The 25,381-nt window shown below is 63.2% G+C and overlaps 1 protein-coding gene across 5 annotated transcripts in view; it reads right to left on the reverse strand.

Annotated features, from left to right (window-relative positions):
- Positions 1-1,930: 1,930 nt before the first annotated feature.
- Positions 1,931-25,381, reverse strand: part of ELFN1 (extracellular leucine rich repeat and fibronectin type III domain containing 1) — a 66,899-nt gene continuing 43,448 nt past the window's right edge. For all 5 annotated transcript variants that reach the window (XM_045872211.2, XM_064593424.1, XM_064593427.1 and 2 more), the window contains one exon: positions 1,931-6,400. In XM_045872211.2, coding sequence (XP_045728167.1) covers positions 3,664-6,135 — 2,472 coding nt within the window. In that variant the 5' untranslated portion in view covers positions 6,136-6,400 and the 3' untranslated portion in view covers positions 1,931-3,663. The remainder of the gene's footprint in view (positions 6,401-25,381) is intronic.

A 25,381-nucleotide genomic window follows, 5' to 3' on the forward strand; every position in this document is an offset into this window, starting at 1 on the left:
GCGCCACCCCAAGCTGGGTCACCTGCCTCTGCGTCGCGTGCCCCGATGGCCGCGAGCTCCTCAGGGGCGGGGGGCGGGGTTGGATCTCTCTCTGGGGCCCATGAGTGCTTGGCACGGAGCTCTGCACACATTAGGTACTTAATAAGTGTGTGTCTTCTCCCACGCTGTCTACGCCTGTCAACGCCACTACGACCTGGTTCAAAGGCAGGTGACGTACACATCTGTGTCTCGGGACGGGACTGACGTCAGGCATCCAGCCGCCTCTGCCCGGCCCTGGCTGTTCCCCGGGAGGGTCTGAGCATCTGGAGGGGGCTTCTTGGCCACCCCGGAGCCCACACCTGCCCCTCTTGCTGCGTGTCCCTCCCCTGGGGCCCCTGCTCGGTGGCAGCGCTCCTGGTGGTGACGTGTTCCTCTCACACCCCCGGCCTGCCCAGGGCACGCACCTCTATTCTGTGCCCACTGTTCTCCGATTCCCTAAAAATAGCCAATTTTATCTCCTGGGTGACAGCAAGCAGCTGACTGAGAGGCCAGGCCCCACTTCTGTGCCCTGGCCAGGACTGTCCCACATCGCTCTGGGACCTTGGGCCAGGCAGTCCTCTCTCTGGGTCTCCGCCCCCCCATTCCTGCCATGCTGCCCTGGGCTCCCTCACCCGTCCTAGGTTCCCCTGTGCTGTCCTCCCAGGACCCCATGGCAGAGGGTGAGGAGCTACCTGGAGCTGGGCAAGCCTGTGCCTGTCGGAAGGCCATACACAGTCCGCAGAGATGACGCACTCTGGAGGGGCTCAGGTGAGCGGGGCCAGTCGGGGCCCACCCGGGTCATGTGCTCCATGTAAGCCTCACACGCCGAACCTTAATGAGGTCAGCTGAGCGCAGAGGTCAGGAGCAGGTTGGGGGCAGACTGGCCCTGTCCACAGTGCTGTAGGGCCACTAGGAGCTGGGCCCTGTGGGAAGCCACTGGTTTCCCCTCAAGTCTCAGGGAGGGACCTAAAGCTGGGAACTGCTACTGACGGAGGGGTGAGCTCCCTGTCACTGGAGGTATACAAGCAGAGGCTGCTGGTCTTATGGGTGTTCCCAGCCCTGACTCCCTTCCTGCTGACCCGCTGGATCCTGGAAATCTGCTTGCACCCCTCTGCTCTCTGCCCCGACGTCTCTCAGGGCCCCTTTGCCTCTGGGATCCAGCACCTTCCCCCACCAATGCCTAACTGGGTCTTCGTCAGTTGAGTCTGGGTTTGCCCTTGGCAGAGAGGGTGAGGCAGGAGCCTTAGGAAGGAGCAGGGAGGGCCTGGGGTGGCCAGGCCAGCGGTGCTGGGGAGATGGGGGTGAGGCAGGGCAGGGCCCCGGCCACCCGCTCTTCTGGGAGAAGGTGGCTCTGCTGGACCCAGGGCTCGGGCCGGGCACTAGGGAGCCTGTGGCCTCCGTGGCAAACAGCCCCACCGGCGCCGGCCACAGAGAGGGGCTTTTCTTTGGAGTTGGAATGGTCTGGTGTGGTTCATACACTCAAACTGCTCGCTCACTCTGAATTTGGGGTCACACCACGGAGGGTAAGGTGCTTGTGCAGCAAGCGGTCCGTGGGTCTGGCTGTGGGGCTCAGGCTCTGACTCACCTGCCAACCCTCTCCAGCTCGCCCCTACTCACCCGCAAACCCACACCAGCCGCCCGTCACCTCTGGCCACCCACTCAGCCACGCACATCAGACACGTGGCCCTAGCTCCTTCCTGCCCCGTCCAAACCGCCTCTGCACACTCTCCAACGTTCTCCAACCCTCTCGTGTGCCCCCTGCCCCTGGTCTCCAGGGAGGAGGGCTCAGTGGTGACCCTATTTGTAACCCCAGCCCCAACCCAAGGCCAAAACCAATAACCGCCCCCAAATAGCATATAAAAGAAACCCAAATCTTTCCCTAAACCCCCACAGTAAAAACCCAGTACAAGCATTTGGGTTTTTCCCTTTGCAGATTTTTTTTTTTTTTTTTTAGTAGACACAGTCTCTCTCGTTTTACAGCGAACATTGCAAATATAGAAATATTTTTCTGTACAACGGGACGATGACAGCGTAAGGTGGGGACGGGGACAGAGCACACACGCCCAGCCCGCGACCCTTCCAGCCACCCCAGGCACAGCCCTCCCTGCGCCCCTCGCCCCTCGCAGGGCTCTGGGTGGGTCCTGGAGGCCACCCGGCCACCTCACTCGCTCTGTCCCCTCTTTGGTGGCCTCTGGAGTTGGCAGCAAAGAGATGGACAGAGGGGAGAATCCACAGCAAACCAGGACGATCGTGGGAGGAGCCGGGTGGCCACGCAGGCTGTGCCCCCCGTGTCTGGTGTTTGTTTTATGTCTTTAAGAGAGCTTTACTTTTATTATTTTTTTCTTTAAAAAATGAAAAAATAAAAGACAGGAAGATCAAGAAGGCAGAGAAGAATCAAAGAGGAAAGATAATGAAAAAAAAGTCCCCTCCCCAACCCCCACCCCCAGACACAGTTTTCTCAAGTCCCTTGTGTGTGTGCGTGTGCGCGTGCACAGTGTGTGTGTGGAGGCTGCGGCTCATCCTGTTGTGAGCGGCAGCACCCCCTCCCCGCACTCTGTGGGCCCCAGGCTTCCACACCAGCCGTGTGCGTGTTTGTGTGCACACGCATGTGTGCACGCATGTATGCGTGTGTGTGCGTCTGTCTCCATGTGTGAGCGTGGGTCTCCGTGCACGTGTATGAGCATGTCTTTGCATGTGTGTGCGTGTGCATGTCTGTGTGTGAGCGTGTCTCTGCATGTGCGTGTGTATGTGCATGTGTGCGCGTCTGTCTCCGTGTGTGAGCGTCTGTGTGCACATGCATGTGTGTGCACGCATGTATGCGTGTGTGCGTGTCTCCGTGTGCACATGTGAGCGTGGGTCTCCGTGCACGTGTGTGAGCATGTCTCTGCATGTGTGCATATGTGCATGTGTGTGCGCGTCTGTCTCCGTGTGTGAGCGTCTGTGTGCACGCATGTATGCGTCTGTCTCCATGTGTGTCCGTGTGCGCATGTGTGAGCGTGGGTCTCCGTGCACGTGTGTGAGCGTGTCTCTCTGCATGTGTGTGCGTGTGTGCGTCTGTCTCCGTGTGTGAGCGTGTCTGTCTCTGCATGTGCATGCGTGTGTGCGTGTCTGTCTCCGTGTGTGAGCGTGTCTGTGTGCACATGCATGTGTGTGCACACATGTATGCGTGTGCGCGTCTGTCTCCGTGTGTGAGCGTGTCCGTGTGCGCATGTGAGCGTGGGTCTCCGTGCACGTGTGTCTGTCTCTGCATGTGTGTGCGCGTCTGTCTCCGTGTGTGAGCGTGTCTGTGTCTCCATGTGTGTGCATCTTTATGTGCACGTGTGTATGTGTGCGTATCCGTGTGCGCATGTGTGAGCGTGGGTCTCCGTGCGTGTGCGCGTCTGTCTCCATGGTGAGCGTGTCTGTGTCTCTGCACGTATGTGTGTGCGTCTCTCTGTGCACGTGTGTATGCGTGTGCATGTGTGCGTGTCCGTGTGCGCATGTGTGAGCGTGGGTCTCCGTGCACGTGTGTATGCGTGTGCGCGCGTCTACATGTGCACGTGTGTGGTGCGTTGCGTGGGAGTCTCTGGGTTACGAATAGCTGCAGTGGGTCTTGTGTCCTTTTTTGGTCCCGGGGAAGGTGCGGGGCGGGCGCCGGCCGCGGGCTCAGGACTTGTGCTGGGCCGACACGCCCTTCCAGTAGTCCAGGATGTCGTGGAGGTCCTCGTCTTTGGCGAACTGAACCTTCTTGCGCAGGGCGTGGCCGGCCGCCATGAACTGCTCGTCGTCCTTGTGCCGCCGGCGGCTCAGTCTGAAGCGCTCCCAGATGCTCTGGGAGGCCCTGCAGGTGTACTCGGGGCTGGAGGAGTAGCTCAGGTTGTGGTACTGCGGGGACAGCTGCGAGTAGGCCAGGTCGCGGGGCCGCGGCCGGGTCAGCGGCTCCAGGATGGACGCCTTGCGGCCACCCAGGCTATCGTGGGGCGGGGGCGCGGGCGGCGCGGGCGGCTCGGCGGCGTGGGAGCCGGGATACGAGTGCCGGTGCTCGCCATAGTGGCGGCCCTTCTCGGCCTCGGCCCGCAGCACGGCGGCCGCGGGCGTCACAGTGAGGATGGCGTCGGGGGCCGGGGAGCTCTTCTCAATGTACTTGGCCTCGGCGGCCGCAGCCTTATGCGCACCGCCGGCGGCCTCGGCGCGGAAGGCCCGCGGGCTGCGCGCGGAGCCGCTGGACGAGGTGCTGGCACGCGGCGGCCCGGCGGCCGCCTCCACACTGTGGTGCCGCTGCAGGCCGTGGCCGAAGGCGTCCTTGTAGACGGGGGCCAGGAAGCCGTGCTTGCCGGCCAGTGGCTCCGACAGCAGCACCAGCTGCGGCTCGGCCGTGGACACGGCCCCGGACTTGCCGCCCTGGAAGGAGGTGGCCTCGGACTTGAGCGCGTCGATGCAGTTGTTGATGATCTGGTTGACCTTGTCCACCTCCTTGGCGATGGTGGAGATTTCGGCCACGGAGCTCTGGCTGTCGGGGCCGGGCCGGCCCAGCTCGCAGTCCCTGTGCTCCATCTGCTCGCCCGTGCGGACCTCCATGTAGTTGCCCTTGCTGGCCTTGGGGGTCCCGCCGCTCTCCCCCAGCTTGTACTGCTCTACCTCGCTGGCGGGCGCCGGCAGGTACGGGATGCGGGTCACCGCCTCGGGCCCCAGCAGCGGGCCCTGGGACAGCGGGGCCAGGCCGGGGGCCTCCAGCTCGGGCCCGTACTTGAGCTCGATGATGGTCTTCTTGAGGCTGCTGGCCGCGGCCGCCTTCTTGCGCTTCTCCTCCTGGCGCCTCCGCCTGCGCAGACAGCAGTAGACGGCGCCGAGCACCAGCAGCATGCCGAACAGACAGCCCAGGACGGTCATGATGTAGTGGGTGGCCGTGGGCGGGCTGGGCACGGGGCCCGGCGGGCTGGGCGGCCTGGGCAGGCCGATGGTGAGGCAGGTGTGGTTGTGACGCAGCCCAGAGCTGGTGGACACCACGCAGTAGGTGTAGTTAGCGAGCGTGTACAGGTTGGTCAGGCGGATCTCCTCCTGGGGCTTGGTCAGCCGGGACACGGTGGACGAGCGGCTGTTGTTGAAGTGCTCCAGCGTGTACATGCGGGTGAACGGGCTGGGCAGCTGCACCGTGATGGTGGCCGAGTTCTGGGTCAGCTGCTTGACCTTCAGGAGGGGCCGCGCCTCGGCCTGGGGGGCCAGCGTGGGCAGGGCCACCAGCGGCGTGGTGCCGTCGCCCGAGAAGCACTCCTCGTCGGCACACGGGGCCTCGCTGGGCTCCGGCGGCGGGGTCGGCGGGGGCGGCGAGCGGCCGGGGGGCAGGCGTCCTGGCGCCGGGGGCGGCTCGGCCACGTGGGAGCTGTCGGTGCACACGGACTGCAGCTTGCTGAGGATGCTGCGCTGGCCGTGGCGGCCCCGGCCCAGGAGGAAGTAGCCGGAGTAGAGCGGCGGCGACTCGCACTGCATGCGGTCGTAGGCGTGCGTGGCGTTGGTGAAGGCCGCCAGCCAGCGCAGGAAGCCCAGGAGCTCGCAGGAGCAGTAGAACGGGTTGCTGTAGAGCTCGCACACGGACAGCTTGGCCAGGCCCGCGAAGGTGGCGCCGTGCAGCCGCTGGATGCGGTTCATGGACAGGTCGACGTTGACGATGTTGGGGCACTCCCAGAAGGCGCTGCGCGTGACCACCTCGATGAGGTTAGCCTGCAGGTACAGGTACTCCAGCTTGCTCAGCCCGCGCAGCACGCCCTCCGTCAGGTTGCGGAGCCGGTTGTAGCCCAGCTGCAGCACCTGCAGGTTGAACTGGCCCGAGAAGGCGCCGTCCTCGATGTAGGCGATCTCGTTCTTGGTGAGGTTGAGGTACGTGAGGTTGCCGAAGCGGCTCAGCGAGGCGTACTGCACGCTGCGGATGCGGTTCTCGTTGAGCCGCAGGTCCACGATGGTGGTGTTGATCTGCTGCGGGATGGCCTCGTACGGCGGCTGGTTCTGGCTGCAGATGGCCAGCCACACGAAGCCCTTGTCACCCTCGATCAGCCAGCAGTCACCGTGCGCCAGCCCGCCCCCGTGCAGCTGGATGGCCGCCGCCACGCACACCCACAGCGCGCCCCACCGGCACCCGGCCATGGGGACGGCCTTGGCGGGAGACCCCGCGCTGCCTGCCCGGGGGGACCGGCTGGGGGGACAGAGGGGCAGGTGGGGAGGCGGCCGGCGCTCTCAGGGGTGTCCTGTCCCAGACCGCATGGTGGCGTCGCGCAAGTTCTGGGAGCCGGCCGCCTCCCTCACGGCCCGAGGCCCCCGGTCATCCTGCCGGGGCCAGGGCCGCCTCCCCCATCGGCCTGGGCGTCTGGACGTCTGGACAGCTCCGCCCCGCGCCTCCGGCTCCGTGGTCCTGTGGCAAGACAGAGGAGGAGAGAGCCGTCAGGAGAGGCTGGGGTTCCGGCAGGCCCCGCGGCTGAGTGTGGCCCTGCGCCAGGCCCGGCCGAGCCGCCCGGTCAAACGAGGAGGTGCATTCGGGGAGCCCGTGATCCGGCAGGACGATGCCGGGTGACAGAAGGGCTCAGGGCAGGCTGTGTCTCGAGGGAAGGGAGAGAAGGGAAGCCCTGGCCCCCAGCCCTCCCCGGCCCCATTTCCTCTCAGGGGGTACAAAACCCCACCTCCTCCTTTGGGCCGGGCTCAAAGGGATGGTGGCCCCAGAGAATCCAGAACCATGTGACTGGCGCAGGGCCACTCGCGTGACAAACGGGAGACAGGGACGTCCTCTCCTCAGAGGGCCCGGCCGCAGACTCACAGCCGCCTGCAGAGGGTGCTTGGAGCTGTGGCTCAAGGGTCCTCAGCCGCAGCATGCAAATCCCACCAGAGCCCTCAGGTGGCCTCCGGCTCCCCTCCAGGGAGGCGCAGGGAGGCAGCCGGCTCCGAGGACGGCTAGGTTCTGGGTCTGAGCCCTCCTGCGCAGGGTCCGGGCCCATCACACCCCTCTGGCTGGCCCTCAGGTTCCCCAAATGAGCCAGCTGGATGGCCTCCGGGGACTGGAGCCATCACGTCCCCTCGTGGGGGATCCTGGTTGAAAGGCCTGGAAGGAAGGAGTAACTCTGCCAAGAATCCCCCACGACCCCAGCCCAGGCAAGGACCGTCCCCTCCCGGCTCTGCCAGCCAGCTCCCAAGACGTGAGGGGATGGACCCTGTGCATCCCTGGGACGGGGCCGTCCCTCCTGTGTCCGGCTGGGGAGCCCCGCAGGCAGGGAGATGCGGCTGGACGCAGCAGCTCCCCGAGGACGCCCGCCCCGGCCGCAGGAGGACCCTCCGCAGGTCTCCCGCAGCACAGATGAAAGGGCGTGCGTTTCCTTGTTAATATTTGGATTTACAGCCGGCCTCTGTGGCCGCTCTGTGGCCTGGCCGGCAGCCTGCTGAGTATATTTCACGGACACTGACGTTTGCAACTAGTCTGCGCTGAGGCAGCTTAAATTAGGGAACAAAATATAATGATGTGAAATGGATTTTCTTCCCCTTTGGAAACTTCATGGAGCATCGTTTTGATCTGGCTCCTGGGGCAGAGAGGGGAGCGACCAGACCGGGTGGGCCCCGGGAGAGGTCCTCCTGGGCCGAGGCGGAGCCCACCCTGGGCCGGCCCGTGGCTGTGGGATTCCCTGCCAAGCACCGGGCCTCCCTGGGCCCGGTCGGAAGTGGCTCCAGGGCCCGGGTGGGGCAGGGAGCGAGCCTGTTGGGGGTGCTGGGATCCCCGCGTGGTGTCCCTGGGGAGCACGACGGAGTCGCCGTCCTGCGGCGCCACGCCTCCGCCCCACCTGTAGCCGCGCCCTCCACCAGGGGACCCGGTGTGCGTCAGTGGGCGGCGGCAGGTGGGGGAAGCGTGGGGCAGTCCAGCTCCTGCCGCGGAAGCAGGTGTGTAGAGCAGGCCTGTCTAGGAAGATCAGCAATGCTGATTGTAATCACCTTTTAATCTCTTGCTCAAAATAACCCAAAGTCAAGTTAAGGAGGATTACAGGCCCTGAAGACGCCTGCCTGTGGAGGAGAGACGGGGCCCCTGGGCTACCAGCCTCCCCCCGGCCGGGGCCACTCGGCGCCGTGGTGGCCCTGGGGAGCTGCGACACACGTGGGTTTGTGTGCGTGTGGGGCTCGCACACGTGTGTGCTCTGCACGTGCAGGCCTGCGTGTGCAAGGGTGAAGACGGGCTGACACCCCCGGGCACGTGCACGGGGTGCTTTCCGGAGGACCCGGCTCCGCGGTGTGCAGCACCGTGAGGCCCACCACTGGTGCCCCCCAGCCCGGGGCACCAGTCTAGGAACGTGGCGCTCGGGACAGGCACGTGGTTCTGGGGACCCGTCTCACCTCCCCTGTGCACCAGCCGCCCGCCCCCAGGCCGACCCGCGTGATGAGGGAGGCAGGGCTGGACCCCGGGCACGCCCTCTGGCCTGGTGGGCATCTTGCTCTCACCTTCCAGAGCCTGGGCTGCGTGGGGATGGGAGTCCTCCGGCCCCTCACTGGCCTCAGGGGGAGGGACACGCTAGGAGGCTGGGTGTGACCCTGCTGGCTGGTCCCCTCTGCCCCTTTTACAGCCCCCGAGACCTGGCCTCAGAGGGACCCCGGGATTACAGACGGGAAGCGGAGGCCGGCGCGAGGGCACACCGGGAGTGGCCCCGTCCTCCTCCCGCTGCGGCTGGGTGTCGCGCCCGCAGGTGCCTCGCCCCTCCAGGAGGCCCCTCGGCTGCAGGGACCGGGCTCCCCAAGCGGAGGGGTTAACACCCCACGGGCCTCGGGAAACAGATGCGCAGGGAAAAGGCCGAATCTGCTAGAAGGGTTCTGCTCGGGTCGCGCGCCATCCCCAGGACCGCCCTCTCCTCCTGGACTCACTCGTTCATCCGTCAGTCCTCTGTACCTGGCCGTATCACCAGCCCCGCCCCCTTTGCCCCTCATTTCTTCCCATACACACCTGTCCTCTGCGCCCGGCCAGTCACTCATTGAACAAATGTACCCAGGACGCCGGTGGGGGCCGCAGGTCCGTGTCACGGCAGCCCCCGACCTGATCTGGCCCTCCCCCTGACTGCACCGGCCGCCCACACCCCTGCAGGCCTGGGATCCCTCTGCCAGCGCCTCGCCCTCCGCCCCATCCCTGCCCGCTCGTGGTGCCGTCCAGCTGGGCAAGCCCCGGCCCCATGTGGCTGCTGGGCGCTAGACCTGCGGCTGTCGTACTGGACAGCACAGTTCTAGAACCTTCCACAGAAACAACTTGACCCAAATACACTCCAGCCCGTGCCCCATCTCCTTCCCCTCGTGGCGGATTTTTTTTGGCTCCAACCCCTCCAGCACAGCGTCCACCCTGGCACTCCCGCGCGGTCACCGGCGACCCGTCTTGCCAGCTCTGAGGGCATGCCATGTTTTTATTCCTCGTGGCCCCTCAGCAGCACCTGGCCCAGGTAACCAGCAGCCGCTCCTGCTTCTGGTCTCCAAGCTGCCGCCTCACCTGCCCAGTCCCCTCCACGGTCCCTGAGGCTAGGCTCCGGCCTCAGCCTGCACCCTCTCTGCTCACTTTCCCGGGGGTCTCAGCCCCACCCAGACTCACAGACACCTCCCCGTCCAGGCACATGCCCCACCTCCACCCCGTTCCTCAAACCCCGAATCCATGCGCTCCCCTCCCTCGCAACCCCCAGCCCAGAAGCAAAAGCGTCCACCCCCCCCCCCCAGGGTCTCTGGGGTCGTCTTCTGGCCCCTGCAACCACGGCCACGCCGGTCCAAGCCACCACGGCTCCCTCCCGCTGCCCACAACGCACTCCCCCTCTGCAGCCACAGGACCTGGGAGCGCAGTCATGGGATCCTGCCACTCCGCCATCCCGCCCACAACCCTGGATGACATCCGTTTTCCACGAGCGGAGGAAGACCCAGGCTCCACGCGGACCTACTAGGCCTTGCCTGCTGCCAGACCCCCTGCACACACCACCCCCATCCTTCCGCCCTGGTCGCTCCCTGCAAAGCTCTTGCTTCGCATCCTAGAGCCAACAGCTCCCCCAGGCTGAACAGCACCCCTTTTAAGGCCCTGCCTGGCACTTGCTGATTTACTTCTTTATTCACTGCTGGTCCCTCCCCACTGGGACGCAAGCTCCAGCGCAGGAGCCCCGTGTCCCGCCCGGCTGCAGGGACATCGCCAGCCCAGAGCAACAGCTCTGGGGGAAGGACCGGCCTTCAGCTCAGTTTTCTCATCTGTGAAACGGGAGTAAAACATGCCTCCTCCCCACGGGGCTTGGGCCTTCCCCAAATCATTACCTTCTTGGGTTTCTTGGGCCAGTGAGTGGGAGCGGTCCCCACGCTCTGCAGGGATACAGACCACCCCTGCAGTCACAGCCCACGTCACTGGGGGCCACACCAGCCCGAGCCGCCCCTGATCTGTGGATTCCAACGCATCCGGCAGGATGAGAAATGCACGTCTATCTGATGTCCTCACTTTGCAAAACACCCACCTGCAGCCCCAGGGATGTTTCTCCGTGCACACCCCCCCCCCCCCCAGATGGAGCACACGGCCCCGGGGAACTCGCCGACCCCCTGCCTGCTTCCTTCACGGACACCTCACGCTGGCCCCTCGAAGGCCCCAGGACGAGGACCCCACATTGCAGAGGGACGGGGCTTGATTTCTGGCCCCGACAGGAACGGATTCGGGGCCAGTCCCTGCTCACCTCACTCTGCCTTCAGTCAGCGCGCATGGAGCCTGGGGTCTCCTCGTGTCCCAGCAGAGACCAGAAGCCCCCCAGCTCCAGGTGGTGCCCTGTGTGGTTGGCGTTCACATGCACACGATGGCCAGGCTTCAGGTGTGCATGTCTGTCTGCACACGTGTGTTCACACGTGCCTGGGAGGGGTCTGACAGGGGTCACTGAAGCAGACTGGCCTGAGGTCACCAGACACCCAGGGGAAGGGACGGGTGGGGCCTGAAAGGGGGCTCCCCCCCCCCAGCCACCATCACCATGACGATTGGGACAACTCCCAGAGCCATTACATCATTAAGCCCCGTCACTGTTCTCCACAGTGACAGGGGACAGTGACCATGCTCTCTGTGGCCCAGGAGAGAGGACCGGCCAGGGAGCCTCAGCCAGTCAGGCAGGACAGGCCCACCCGAGCCCCTCAGCCACCGACCCCACAGCTCCCTATGGAGGGGCCCCCTGGTGCCCAGGAAAGGGGGCGGACAGAGCCCCTGGCTGGGGGGCATCGGGCCCCGCCCAGGCCTGCAGGCACCGGGAGGTACTCACAGGGCCTCCCAGGGCCCGGCCTGGGGGTGGATGCAGTCGGCAGGGGTGGCCAGCATTCCCCGGTCCCTGGGTGTGCAGCGCCGGGGGGCACGGATGGAACCCCGAGAGTGGGAGAAGGGGAGGCTGGATTCCACTAGAAATGTGCCTGGCCACTCTGGGGGACCCCATGGTGGACATCTGGTGCAGAGCCCTGTCTGGCAAGCCGTGGGAGGTGTAAGTCCTCCCCGCCCCCAGCAGGCATACTCACATGGGAGCTGACAGACTGAGGGCAGGGGGCCCGTCCTGGGGGGTGATGCAGCAGCTGGCCATTTAAAGGCCTCTCGTGGGGAGGGGGGAGAGTGCAAGCATGAAGAGGACCCTGGGAAAGAAACCAATCGGACTTTCCCAAAGAAGCATCTGGCCTGGACGGGGGCAGGGCGAGTCTTTGAACACTCAGAGTGGGGCCCCAGCCCCCCAGACTGCAGAAAATACTTAGACACGAGTGTGGGATTGTCATACACACACACACACCTATGTCTGGTCCAACCCCTGCCTCAGCCACTGGAGGGACGTCCTCATCCACAGCAGGGACACGCATGGTGGCAGGAGAGAAGCCGGGGCTCCCTGCTCCCGAGGGCCCGAGGCGCGATGGTGGCACTGGGCTGTGGGAGGGACCCCTCCTCCCTCTCAGTCCTGGGGTTGTGGGGAGAACGGTGACAGCAGGGGAGGACAGGGACCTGCCCAAGCCTGGGCTGCTCCAGGCCTCAGTTTCCCCGCCTGTGACATTAAAGAAATGGTTGGGCTTGGTGCCCCCAAGGGCTCCTCCGAGTGGAGGTGCCCCGAGCCCAGCATGGTGTCTCCTGACCGCATGCGTGCACCCCCGGCTCAACCCTCCCGACCCCCACGCGGGCGCGCTCACGCACGCTGCCCCCTGCCGCCCGGGACGACGGCCACGGTGCTCATGAGGCTGGCCCCACGTCTGTTCCATCACGTCAACCCTGCAGCCATGTTGCCGCTAATGAAATAAAGAAATATGGTGGTTCCAGGCTTTTAAACTTCTTACGGCCGGATTTGCATAATCACCCCAGCCGTGCTGGGACGGGAAGGCACAAAAATACCATTCCTCCGCTCCGTCTCGGCGCCCAGACAGGAGGCCAGCGCTGGCCCGGGGATTCTGCGGGAGGCTGGACTCTCCGCAGCCAGAGGGAAATGGGCCGAGGGCCAGGCCCACAGGGAGGCCGTGCGATGGGCGGAAAGTCAGAGATCGATAACTTTACCACGCCAATGTTTGGCCAATAAATCACGTTTACGGCTAACGTCTGTCTGCCGCTCTGCCGCAGAGCCCCCGGGGCGGCGACGGGCACGACAGGGAGGCTCCACCACGAGGCCGACAACAGGGGCCGGGCCAGCCGAGCCCACAGGGGGGCCAGGCCTGCCCGCCTGAAGGGGGCACGTGGCCGGCTCGGGCTTCAGGCTCCCAGGCCAGGCCACGAATGTTGGCTCTGCCATGCTCGGGCTGTGTGACCTTGGGCAAGTCACTGAACCTCTCTGGGCCTGTTTCCTCCTCTGGCGAATGGAGATCAGCGGGGTGGCTCCCTGGCAGCCTTACGGCGAGGATAACACGACCCTTTCCTTCGAACCTTCCAGCATGTTGCCTGCTGCAGGCGTGCTCCATAAATACTTCCTCCTTGGGCAGCCCCTTGGCCTCAGGTGGATGGGGGAGGGAACGCACGATTCGAGGCCATGTGCGTGGACCAAGCAGGCCAGCAAGACAGGCCTTGTGGGTTTTTTGACTTCAGGAGCCACCCGCCTTGGTGCCCCCCCCACCAGGGCCCAGTGAACGCCGTCCCCAGCCTCATGACCACCTTGAACCTGCCCTCCCCGTTCCTGCTCCGTATTTGTCCACGGAGGCTGGCATGGGTTCCTGCGGTCGGCGGTCCAGCGGTGCTGACTCAGCAGGGCTGGATCCTCCGGACTTGGCCACAGGGTCAGTCTGGCAAGCCCCCGGCCTCAGCTGGCCCTGGCCCTGTCCTCTGGGAGGCGTAAGGTGAAGAGAATGTCACCTGCCCCGTGCCCTCCACCCTGCAAGGATGCAGAGGGGGAGGGATGGGGCCTGGGGAGAGTGCCGAGTGCCCAACTCGCCTGCCCGGTGACCTTGGGCAGTCCCCGGGAGCCCTGAGCCTGCCTGGCCAGAGTCCGGGACGGGCAGCAAATGTGCCAACAGCGGTGGCCTCTCATGTCCTCCAGGGCCCCGCGTACGGCGAGTGTCTCCTGTATGGGAGCCCCTTCCCCGATGCCCGGGAGGGCAGGTACTAGCATCATCCCCAGGAAGACGGAGAAACAGGCTCCACGAGGGAAAGCCAGCAAGCCCAGGCTTCCCCAAGCAAGGGCAGTGGGACGCAGCATCAACATCCACCACGCCGCTTGGTAACAATGCTGGTAGGGGCCCCACCCTGGAGTTTCCGGGGGGGCTGGGCTGGGGTTCACAGCGGGGAGGGCCCCGGGCACGGCTGGGGGCTGGAGTCCTGCCCCCCGCAACGACGCCGGGCTTGCCCTGTCCCCCTCCCGCCAGGCCCCGCACCTCCTGGCTGCTCCGGAGTTAATTAGGGACCCAAACATTTAATGGTCTGTTATGCTTCCACTGGGCATCTTTTTAAATTAAAAAACATGATGTACAGTACTGTTGGAGGGAGAAATCACTCTGTGAAGGGTTCCTGCTCAGGCGCTGGCAGAGGTGAGGAGAAGGGTGGAGGCCCTCCCTGGACGGCGACGCATGACCCTCTCCAGGAACGCCGGTCCCTCCTCCCCCACCCCCACCCCCCCGCCACCGTCGGGAAGCATGTCGAGGACTCCAGGCAAGGGTCTGGGTGTCCAAGGGACACCTGGCACTCTTCCCCATCACACCCTCCTAACCCAGGCAGCCAGGAAGTTCTATCTTTAGTCTGACCTGAATCTCTCCAGTTGTTTAGAGGGATGGCCGGACTGAGACTGAACTTGGGGATTTGCTGGTTCTGCTCTTCCCAGTCGAACCTAAACCCCCAAGAGCCCTGAACTCTGGGAGCCCTTTTCTGAGCACAGGGATTCCATCCCTGTTCCCAGCTCCCTCCACGCAGAACGCCAGGAGGGCCTCGGGGGGACAGAGCCTCCGTCCCCACGCTCCACCAACCGGGACCACGCACCCAGACGCGGTGACCGCGGCCCACCCCGCTCACCCATTGGGTCCTGCCTCGAGTCCTCGTGGCTGTGATGATTTTCTCAGAGCGCGTTTCCTGGCCACTATGACTTGAACTAAAGATTTGGGGCATGGTTTTCGAGCAGAGGTTGTAAGTGGGCAGTTAGCCCCTCGAACATTAAATGACTGAGGGAAACCAGGTCTGAAGCAAAGTCCAGTCTGAGAAGGCATCGATGATGCCACATGGGCTGGGACGGAGCAGGGACACATCTGCCCCCATGCCGACCGGGAACGGGGCCCTCCCCCATGTGACCGGGTCCACACCAGGGGGTCTGACCAAACTCAGCCTGCCCGGCGCTGCCGGCGCGCCCGCGGGTTCTAGGCATCCCAGGCCATCTGTTACTCCCACGGCCTCGACCCCGACAGGCCCTGTCCCTCCAGAAGGCACCGCCTCCCTCATGGGCACCCTCGCGAGCCCACGCGCCCCCTGTGGACACCTGTCAGGAGGTTGCTGCTGCCCCCGGGGTCAAGGGTCCACCCTGGGCTCCACTGGAGCTCTGAGAACAAGACGCCCTTTACCTGAAGCCCCGTCCCCGCTGGGGCCTCAGGCTCGTGTCCCAGGAAGGGGGCTGCTGGAGGGCAAGCCAGCACCATGGGCAGGCCTGGGCCCACAGACTCTCGTTTTCAATTTGTCACCGAATCCCGCCCCCCACACACACACGGTGTCCGCCGCTTGGCAGCCTGGGTAACTCCGAGCTGTCCTAAGAGCAGAAGTCACCTCCATCTGCTAACATCTTTATGGTCTGAATTTTTACATTTAACTTTCAACCTGCCTGGAAGGTACTTCACCGATGTAAAGGAATAAAATTGATCCCCCGCCCCAACCAACAGGCAACAAACTGTCCTGACACCATATAGTGAATAATCTATTCCCTCGGTTGATTTGTGATGCGCCGTCGCCCACCCCGACTGGAGCGTGCTTCCCACAGGGCAAGTCTGGTCCAGCCTGTCCTCCCCCTGCAACCCCGCATGGCTCCCTAGTGCCCTCAAGAGAGCCCGTGTCCCTGCCTGTCCCTCACCACCCCACCTTGCCCTGTAAGGCGATGGTCAGCCTGCTTCTCTTGCATTTTCTCTAAGCTGCAGTTTCCCTGCCTGGGACATAAGCCCTCCCACCACCGTGGTCTCTGTTTGGACTCCCAAGAGGGGCTGGAGTCTCCCCTCGTATGTAAGCCCAAAGCGGCTGGCTGTGCCCCTGTGCAGCCCTCCCCGTGAGTCAGACTGTGGGCTGAAGGTGCTTGGCACGGAGGGCTGGATCTTCCGCGTCCTTCCCAGGTACAGAGTAGGGAGTGCACGGGGCCTGAGCCTGTGGAGATGTTCAGTCCACCATCAACCGTAAAGGAGGGTGGCCACCTGTCGTGATTTTCCTGGGACGGTCTCCACGTACACCTGCTGTTCTGGGGCCATTATCCTCTCCCCTGTCACGCACCCTGCCAGGTGGCACACGGCTGCACACGTATGGACGCCCCTGTCTGGGGACTGCGCTGTTGCATCGCTGGCCCCTCGCCCCTCTCGTGACACCTCAACAGCTCCGTTTATGCCCCTGGAACTCCGGAACGAGCTTCCATTTGGAGGACAAAAGACACCCTTTCTCGCTCCTCCTTTTCCAGAATGTTTGCTCGGCGTGCATCTTCCAGGAGATTTGATACAGCTCTTCAAAACACTCCGCGAACATGCGGGTGAGACCGCACGGAGCCTACAAATTAATTTTGGAGGAACCTTCGGGACTGTAATATTCCGGCACAGACCGTCCCACTATGCCCCCTTTCTCTCTGGTCTCCCGGGAAAACGCCACAGAGTTTCTTCATAATGATCTCAAATTTTTCTTGTAAATGTATTCCTGAGAATCCCGTGGGGTTTTTCTGTTGTTGCCACTGTGAGTGGGGACCATTTATCTCATTATGTTTTCCGACTAGCTGTTGCTGGTACAGATGAAAATTATTGATTTGTGTATGTTTGTTTTCTATCCAGCCCGGTACCCTCGTTGAGTTCTCAAATTATCACTTCAGTGGTTCTCTTGGTTTCCTTAGGCCTCAAATCAGGTTGCCGGCAAATAATTACAAACCTTTCCTAGAGACATCGCATTAAATTCTGTTTCATGTCTTATTGCTATGTCCAGAACTTCTGGACAATGATAAAGGGCACTGTCGTGTTTGTTTTTTAATAAAAGTTTTTGAACGGGAATTGTGAAAAATCTCATCATTTAGCACGATCCTGACTGTGGAGTTGAGACAGACACTATTTCTTTACCGTGATAAGAAACTATCCCCAGTTCTATTTTTAGCAGTTCCTTGAAGATCGGAAACTAGCACTAGATTCTGTCAGATGCTTCTTGTCATTTATCAACAGGGCACCACGGCCAAGCTGTGGATGCTGTGTGTTATATGAATAGATTTCCCCACTACGAAGCCATCTCTGAATTCTTCTGATAAATCCTACATAATCGTGGCAGATGATCTCTCTAACATTCTGTGGAATTGGATCTGTTTGTGTCTCACCGAGGATTTTTGATCCAGTCTTCAGGGGCGAGATCCATGTGAGGTCCCGTTTCTGCACGGTCTTTGCAGTCTGGGGTTTGGGGCCGTTCTCACCCCCTCTCCCCGGGGTGATTTCCTGCGGACGGCGGCTGCCAGCTCAAGCGAGACTCCCGGGTCTGTGAGCTCGGGGCCCCTCCACAGTGGGCGCGCCCCCAGAAGCTGTGTGGGCAAGCACCACGAACTGCTTTGTCAAGTGAACGTCACCCCTGCTTCGTCTTTTGTGCATTCCAGATTTCCATGATTCAGGATTGGCTCAAGGCAGGGTAAACGGCAGAGAAATCTGCTGGGGAAGCTTACGCGAGCCTGGAAGGCATCTTGTTGGTGGATTCCACGTTGGCCTGTGGAAGACCCCGGCCCCCTGGGGGGGGTGTTAGGACTGTGAGACCACCCCCCGAGACCACCCCTGCAAAGCCTCCTGGTCTACGTTCCTAGTCACCCACGTGTGGATGGATGGACATCACGTTGGGCATCAGGGGCACAGGGAATACAGAATGAGCGAAGGCCTGGACCCTCTCAGAACGTCCACTCTGAGGAGAAAAGCAGAATTGCCGCAGAAGTGAGGGGCTTATGGCAGAAACCGTGGCAGGAACCTCGCCGTGCTGGGACCCTGACCTCCCCCTTGCACAGGACGTGCGTCTGTCTCTGCACCCCTCGAATCTGGGTGGGCCTGACACCAGGCAGGCCACCCGCGCTGGCAGAAGTGAGCCCTGTCTGTCCTGGGCATGGCCCTTGGGCACCGACCCGTGGACGCAGCCACTGCTGACGAAATCCCGGACACCACCTGCTGGAGAAGCTGGCGGTCCCCTGCGCTGGGGGGCCTGCTAGAGAGAGCGCCTGGCTGGGGCGTGAGGGCGAGCCTCCCGCCCGAGCCCTCCCTGGATGCCTGCTCCGCAAAGCCACGGAGGTTTGGCGTGGTTTGTTACGTGGCAACAGATAACGACATGACACCAAGTGTCAGGTGAGTGAGAGCAGGGCCACGATGGGGTGAGCCCCACGCCACGCCACCCCGTGCCTTGCCTTCCCCGCATGTCACAGGGAGCTCCTCGCCCTCACACTCCAGGGGCACCGGGATCTGTGAGCCTGCCAGTTCAGGAGGGGGTGGTGTGGAGGCCAGGGAAGGCCGGTCTGCAACCGGTCCCCTGGGCGGCGGCCTAGATGAGGCGGGCTCTGACCCACCTGTGCCTCGGGCCCTGCTGCTCTCCGGGCCACGGGGTTGTGCAGCTGCCTTCACTTCTGAGGCTCAGTTTATCTTCCTGACAAATGGGGCCACAGGCACCTGCTCCCAGGGGGCCCATCCCGAGAGCAAACGCAGCTGGGACCCCATGTGGCAGGTGTTCCCGGAGGCAGGGCTCGTGGGGTGTGAACCATCCGCCACCAAATCACTTAGACTTTCTCGGCTGCATCTTCTCTTCTCTGGGAAGTGGGAACAATCTGCTGACCCCATAGGTTCACCAAGGGGCCTGCGCAAGAGACACATGTTCTGCGTGTGCCACGCCGTGCCCAACGGGGCCATGTGAGGGGATTTGGGGGGCCAGGATTTGAGGACAGAGGGATGAGGAAGAGTTGAAATGAAGTCTGGGAGGTGCGGCCAGGCCTGGGGAGCCTGAGCGTTGGGCTGGCATCTTTCCCAGGGGTGTGTGGGCTGTAGTCAGCCCCCAGCCACCCCTCTGCTCGCCCCACCAGCTCTCAGAGTCCATAAGAAATCAATCTAATGACACAGCAAACATCAATTATAGCTGCAAGACCAGGACCGGGATTGATCTGGAAGGGGATGCTCTGCTGTTAGTCACCAAGACGCGCTGGGGGAGGAGTGGGGGGAGGGGCCCGTGTGGTGGCCAGGGCTGGGGGCAGGGCCACGGAGCCGACCAGGGCCTGTCCCCCAACATCGGGTTGGTGGGGGGAAGTGCAGACCTCTGGGGGGCCAGCCAGGGGTCAGGGCACAGGGGTCTGGGTCTGGCCCCATTCCCACTGGTTCTCTGGTCCCAAACGGATACTGCAAAGGGGCGGGACTCCCTCCGGAAAGCTAAGGGTAGGGAGGACCCGGCCCGGACCCCTCTCCTCTCCCTGCCCTGCAAACAGCAAAGCTCACAAGTGCAAGGGGTTGAGAATGAATCCTCGTCAGCACAGCCGGAGCCCCCCCTGCCAGACGGCATTGGGGAAGGGACTGGCATTGGGGAAGGGACTGGAGTCAGCCAGCTGAATGAGGTCATGAAAGGGAGTCCCGTCAGGAGCTGGGGAGCCAGCCGGGCAGCCTTGGACGCACAGAGGGACACAGACATGTCGTAAGAAAGTCCAGAACATGTCCCTTGTCCCCTGAGGAGGGGGCACCCAGCCGGCTCACAGGGGTGGCCGGGCCGCGGTTCCCCCAAGTCTGCACTGGCGGCCAGCCCCGCCTCTAAGTGGGAAACACAGGCTCTGTCTCCCGCGCACACACGGGTCTGTATTCTGGAGGGGTTGGGAGAAGAGGTGCTCAGGGACCCTCCCTGGGCAGCCCCTGGGACGGAAGTGACCGCAGATCGCCTCGGATGGCGGGCTCCTTTCTACCGCAGCCCCACCCACGTCCCTGAGGTCCAGGGGTGCTGGGGACCACCGTGCGGGGCCGGGGACAGCTCGGGGCGGGCTTCTCCTGTGTGTGTGGCCTGGCGGGGGGCTGGGGCTGCGTCTGGCTGTGCCGGGCCTCCCAGCACGTGTCTGAGCAAGAAATCCAGCGTGGTCCATGTGCCGCTGGCATAAATAGAGCCTCTCGTGGGGGCTTCAAAGGGCCAAGGGGAGTAAAACCCGGAAGCCGAGGAGCATCGTGGGCAGGGGCCTGGGCACCCCTGGCTGAGAAGGCGGCGCCGCACAGAGACCGCAGGCGGGTCCCCCTCCGGGCAGCTTCGGGGTGGGGTTGGGGGGCCGGCATCCCGCGGGGAGGAAGTGTGTGTGTGACCATGTGTGCGTGTCCCCGAGCGCGACCCCACGGGCCCACCGCCTGCCCCCACCGCACTTCAGGCGCACGCCCCCACACCACACACCCCAGCGCCTAATGACTGTTTCACGGCAGCCAGGAGTCCGCCCACCCGAGCGGCTGGCTGGAGGACATTCAATTCTCGGCATAATTGACAACGCTGGAAATCGCCCAAGTGGGGTGTGAGGACGCGCTCCCCTCCGCGAGTCTATCCGTCATCCCCGAGCACAGAACTGCTGTGGTTCACACCGCCCCCTCCCCCTCACTGCCTGGCCGCCTCGCTCTGGCCCCGTCTGTCGGCCGTCCGTCTGTCCGTCTGTCGCCTGAGACGACACCAGCCACCGGCCTCACTGCTGCGGGTGGAGGGAGCTGCTCCCCCGCACCCCCCCCAGCTGCATCTCCCTGCCGCCAGGCCCCACCCCCCCAGTTCCCAGCCCCGGGCGGGGGGGCCTATGGGTGGGACTTCAGGGAAGGCAGCCTCCCTCTGGGACACAGCGTTGGGACCCCAGGGGTCCCCACCCCAGTCCCTGGGCGGCCCGGTGGGTGCTGGGAGGTCAGGGGCATCTGCCCCCCACTCGCTCATCCCCGAAGGCTCCTGGAGGACAGTCTGACATTCATGGGGACCAGGCCTCCCGCAGGGGCTAGGCCCGGTTATCAGATGTGCCTGGGTGGCAGAGTGACCACGGGCACGGAGGGGCTGCCAAACACGGCGGGGTCACCCACAGGGCTGTCTAGGGTGGTCTCCAGGCTCTGTCCTCACTTGTGTGAGCGGCAGCCTGGATGAACCCTGAGAGGCTGGAGGCCAGGACCCAGAGCCAAGCACCCCTCCAGCTGGAATAATGGGTCACATCCACCTCTACGAAGGACACAGGGCAAAGACCATGCCAGGAAGGGGTCGGCATGGCTCCATATCACCCACAGGAAAAAGAAGGAGGCGAGAGCCACTTGGACCAGTAAATGTGGCCACCTGAGAAGGTAACTGGCTGATTAACAGAGATATAGCAGGGAGAACAGAGGAGGTGATAATCCGGCTCTATGCAGCATGGCTCAGCCTGTGTTCAGAGGGTCTGGCTCCAGACTTCAAGGAAGATAACCAGAGCCCACACTCCTATAGCATCTCTGAGGAGCCAGACTCACTGCTATCAACCTATTTAGTACCTGGACTAATCCCGTGAAGTGGATACTATTATCACCCATCTTACGGAAGAGGCACGGAGTTGTTAATGAACTTGGCTGAGTTTCCCCAGCTGCTTAGTCGTGGGGCAGGATTCAAACCCAGGCAGCTTGGCCCTGGAGCCCTGGAGCCCCAGTGCCAGGCTACATGTCATGCGGCCAACAGGCCCAGGTGGGCGCGTCTGAAGGCGGGGGAGTGAGCTGGCGGAGTGCGGATGCAAAGGCAGGTGGTCTGAGGAAAGGCAGGAGGCGGTGGGGGTGACTGGCGGCGGGACGGGGCCCCGGTGCACCCACACCTGCAGAGCAGGCAACCCCAGGCCCTGTGGGTGGACTCTGTCACCCTCCCAGACAGCCCTCCGAGCCTGCTCACGGAGGTATAAAACACGCGGCCTCGCTGGGAAACACCTAGGGGGCACCGCACAAAGGAAGAGACGCACGGAGCCCACGAGCCAAATTCCTGTGTATTCTGCCACGATGAAAAGTTTAGAAAGGAAGGTGGGGGGGGGGGTCTCAGGGGGGCACACGGGAGGCTCCAGCAGAGGGGAGGGGAGCACTTGAACACAGGCCTCGCAGCCTTTCAGGGCTTCCCGAGGTTAAGAGCAGTGTATGGGGATTAACACTAAGCTGGAGGGGACAGCATTCAGGTATTCATAGTATTATTCTTCATATCTTTAGCTGTATTAAATATTTCATAATTAGTGAAATATTTATTAGAGATTTCTTAAATATTTGAGACATCTTAAATGTTTTACAATACATTTTTAAAATGTTTTGGCAAGGAACAGGCTGCTGTGTATGACTGAGCTCCCCGTCGCCAGAGGTGTGCAAGGAGAGGCTGGACATCAGAGAGGGCACTGCCCCCAGCAAGGGTAGTCCTAAAACCAAGAGAACTGTCAGAATCACTTGTGAGGCTTCACAAAACAGAGATTTTCAGGACCTGCCTCTACTCCTGATTCAGTAGGTTTAGGCTTAGGGCCCAGGGCCTTTGGCGAGTCGTGCCTGGCCCCCTCACACAGATGGGAGCACTGAGGACCAGCGAGGGGAAGGAATGGCCTGAGGGTCCCAGGGGAGGAAAGAGCGGAGACAGAGCTTCTCCTTTCTGTTCCAGGGCTGCCCCGGGGCCCGGGCTTCCCCCGTCCTGGTCGTCAGAGCGCTAACACTGACCCACGGTGTCTGGGGACAGTCCCTCCCTCACAGGGCCCTCCTGGACCCTGAGCCCCGCCCGGCTCTGACCACACGCTGAGGAAAGGTTTGACGGACAGAACTTGGCAGGTGTAACCTGGGAGCCCAGCAGCTGGGCAAGCTGATGGACAGCCCTGACGCTCTAGCCTTTCTTCATCTGGCCGACAGTGTTGAAAGCACCCCTGTGCTGGCACCAGGCCAGGGCCAGGCAGGGGCAGACGGGGGTGGCCACGCAGCCGGGCGCCTGAGGAACCACATGAAGAGAACCTCCCAATTGGCCTCTGCCTTGTGAAGGCTTGCACTCAGGCCCAGAGAAGGAAAGGAATTTTCCCCGGGTCACACCGCAAGGTTGCGGCACAACCAGGACGAGGGCCTTGCTCTCCTGACCCCTCACTAGAGGGCTCCCCGTCCCCCAGCCCAAGGACCCTGGGGCTGTGCCATAGCCCGGGGCGGGGGGCGGCAGGAGGAGGCTGAGCGGCCGCCTCTGAGGCTGCTTCCCTTCTGCTGGTCCTTCCACTACCCCTGGGGCCCTGGAGCAGAGGGTGGAGAGCTTGGGCTTGCAGACAGAGCTGTCAGCTGGCCAGTGACGGCCTTGGGCAGGTCGCTAAGTCTGTGTCTCCGCTTCCTCGTGGGAGGCCAGCAGCGGCCCCGCAGGGCTGGGAGCCAGTTACAGTAACTCCGCTCCCTGCCATCAAAGGCCTAAGTTTACAGGTGCCGACGCACGTTTATATAAACGCTGTCACCCTCGCAGCATCATGAAGGAGCAGAGAATCATTCGCCGGCCCTCGCTCCTCGATGAGAAAACAGGCACGGTGAGTGGCCAGGCTGGGACCCGGGGGCGGGAGAGGGGCCGGGGGCGGCCCCGGGCCAGCCGAGGAAGCAAGGCTGAGCGAATTAGCTGCGGCTAATTCCCGTTAATAACGAAACAACGTTCACATTATATAATCAAAATAACCGTACCAGCTGATTCTGCGGAAGAGCGACCCAAGTACAAAGATGGGGAGGGAGGCTCGGGGGTTGAGGGGATCAGCCCTGGGAAGGGAGAGGTGGTCTCAAGGGCCAGTGAGGCCCTGGGGCAGGAAGGGGCCTTGAGGGCCTCGGGCCACAGCCCCACGCTGCCAGTCCTGCCACACAAGGCTGGGACAAAGGGCCGTCTGGTCTAGCCCCTGCCCCCAAGCCAGGTAGGGCTGGGTTGCCGAAGACGGCTTCCCCGCTCCTTCCTGCCACAAACCTGAGCGCTCGGTGCCCCCCCCCAGGGCGCTCTCCGCTGTGCCTGCAGGGGGCCGAAGCAGGCTGGGGACTGGGCGCACTGCCCCTTCTGGAGGCTGGACAGGCCTCCCCCCCCCCCCCCCCGCATGGACAAGGGGCCTGACGTAATCCGCAAGGCCTCTGGGGAATGAAAGGCAGGAGGAGGAAGCCCGTGGACCCAGCTAGAGAATCTGGCCCCCTGCTTGGTTCCGCCTTCTCCTTCCCAACAGAGGTGATGGGTAGAGGCTCTGTGCAGGCCGGGCCAGGGTTCAAGGATGCAGGCTTCCTCCTGATGAGGAGAGCAGGTGTGGTGTGGGGTTGAAAAGGAGAGGTATCCGGCCAGGACGGGCTCACAAGGGAAAGCGTGCTGGGATGCGGTCAGCTGGGCTGGGAGAGAGGGGCCCAGGGCACACAGGGAGGGGCCGGGCCGGGGCTGGGGGTGCCCAGGGCCTCCCCAGGGATCTGCTCCTCGCCCGACCACAGTGCTCCTCCCTCCACCGTCCGAGGCGAGTCCTCTGGGCCCTGCCGTGTCCTTGGTTCTCAAGACGACTCCGCGTATGTGCCAACTGCTCTGGGAAGAGCACATCCTCACAGGCTCCATGTCAGCAGCCCCCCGTTCTGCTGACCCGCTGGGCAACTCTGAGCACGCCCCTCTATGGTTCCGACCGCACACCTACACCGTGGGGTTGCGGCTCTGCCCTGCCTCGCCACGAAATCCACGCCCGGCAGGCAGGTCCCTGCCACGTGCCAGAGGCACGGCTAACGGGCTGCAGAGGGGAAGCCCGAATTTCAACCAGTTCAAGTGCGATGTGATCGTGGGTCAGCCGGGGACTCAGCCTGGTCTAGTGGGTCCAGCAGGGCTCCCCAGAGAGGTCACATTTCTGCAGAGACTTGAACAGAGAGAGACCAACCCTGCAAAGGCACCTAGGGGGGCAGTGGGGGAGACAGGGCAGGGGAGGGGCCGAGGAGGCCAGGTGAGCTAGAACCTGGATGGTGGGGGCGCTGAGTCTCGATCTCACCCCAGAGTCCCTACCGACGACAGGGCAATAGGGAGCCACTGAAGGTTTGGTACAGAGGATGTATGATGACTCTGTTGATGGAGAAGGGACTGTTGCAGGACAACAGTGGGTGTGCAGGGCATCGAGCAGATGCTCCCACGGTCTGCGGGAGAGGTGGCAGGAGACCGGATGGTGAGGGGCGAGGGAGGGACGTGGGTGGAGCCGAGAGGCACAGATACACCTGATGGAGGGCACGCAAACGTGCGCAGGAAGTCCAGAGTGGTCACAGCAGCACCGCTCGGGGCAGCCCCGAACTGCCCCGTCCACAAGCGAGCGGGTCGCACCCTGCCGGTCGGTCTGGGAGCTGGGGACATGGGTGTGTCCAGCTCATAAGAACTTGACCGAGCTGCAAACACTCCTGATGTGTGTGCGTCCTTCTCCAGTGAGAGAGTCAGAGAGAGAGGACACACGCGGGAGGTCATGGACGGTGGTGACGGGAAGGCTGCAGACGCCGGTGGGGCAGCGGGTGGGCGGGCTCTGCCCTCTGCAGGGGTCAGAAGCAGCGGAGAGGCAGTTTGGCAAAGCAAGGGTGGGGGCACCGATGGGTCGGTGTGGTCAGAGCCATGCCGCGTTTGGGGTGCCTGTGTGCCCAAGGCCTGTGCTGGGCAGAGGACGGGGGGGCACTGCGTGGGGACGTGGCTAACCCCGGGGCAGGACAATGGACGCAACGTGAGAAGAGACAGGAATTTTAGGGGCACCAGCTTTAAGGGGCACACGAGAGGAAGCGTGTCCGGAGGTAGGAGGAGCACGGATGCCGGGAGCAGAGAAGG

The sequence above is a fragment of the Mirounga angustirostris genome, unplaced genomic scaffold, assembly GCF_029215605.1.
Source record: "Mirounga angustirostris isolate CCGP_5_RB_7025 unplaced genomic scaffold, mMirAng1.0.hap1 SCAF_5, whole genome shotgun sequence".
NCBI classification, from domain to species: domain Eukaryota; kingdom Metazoa; phylum Chordata; class Mammalia; order Carnivora; family Phocidae; genus Mirounga; species Mirounga angustirostris.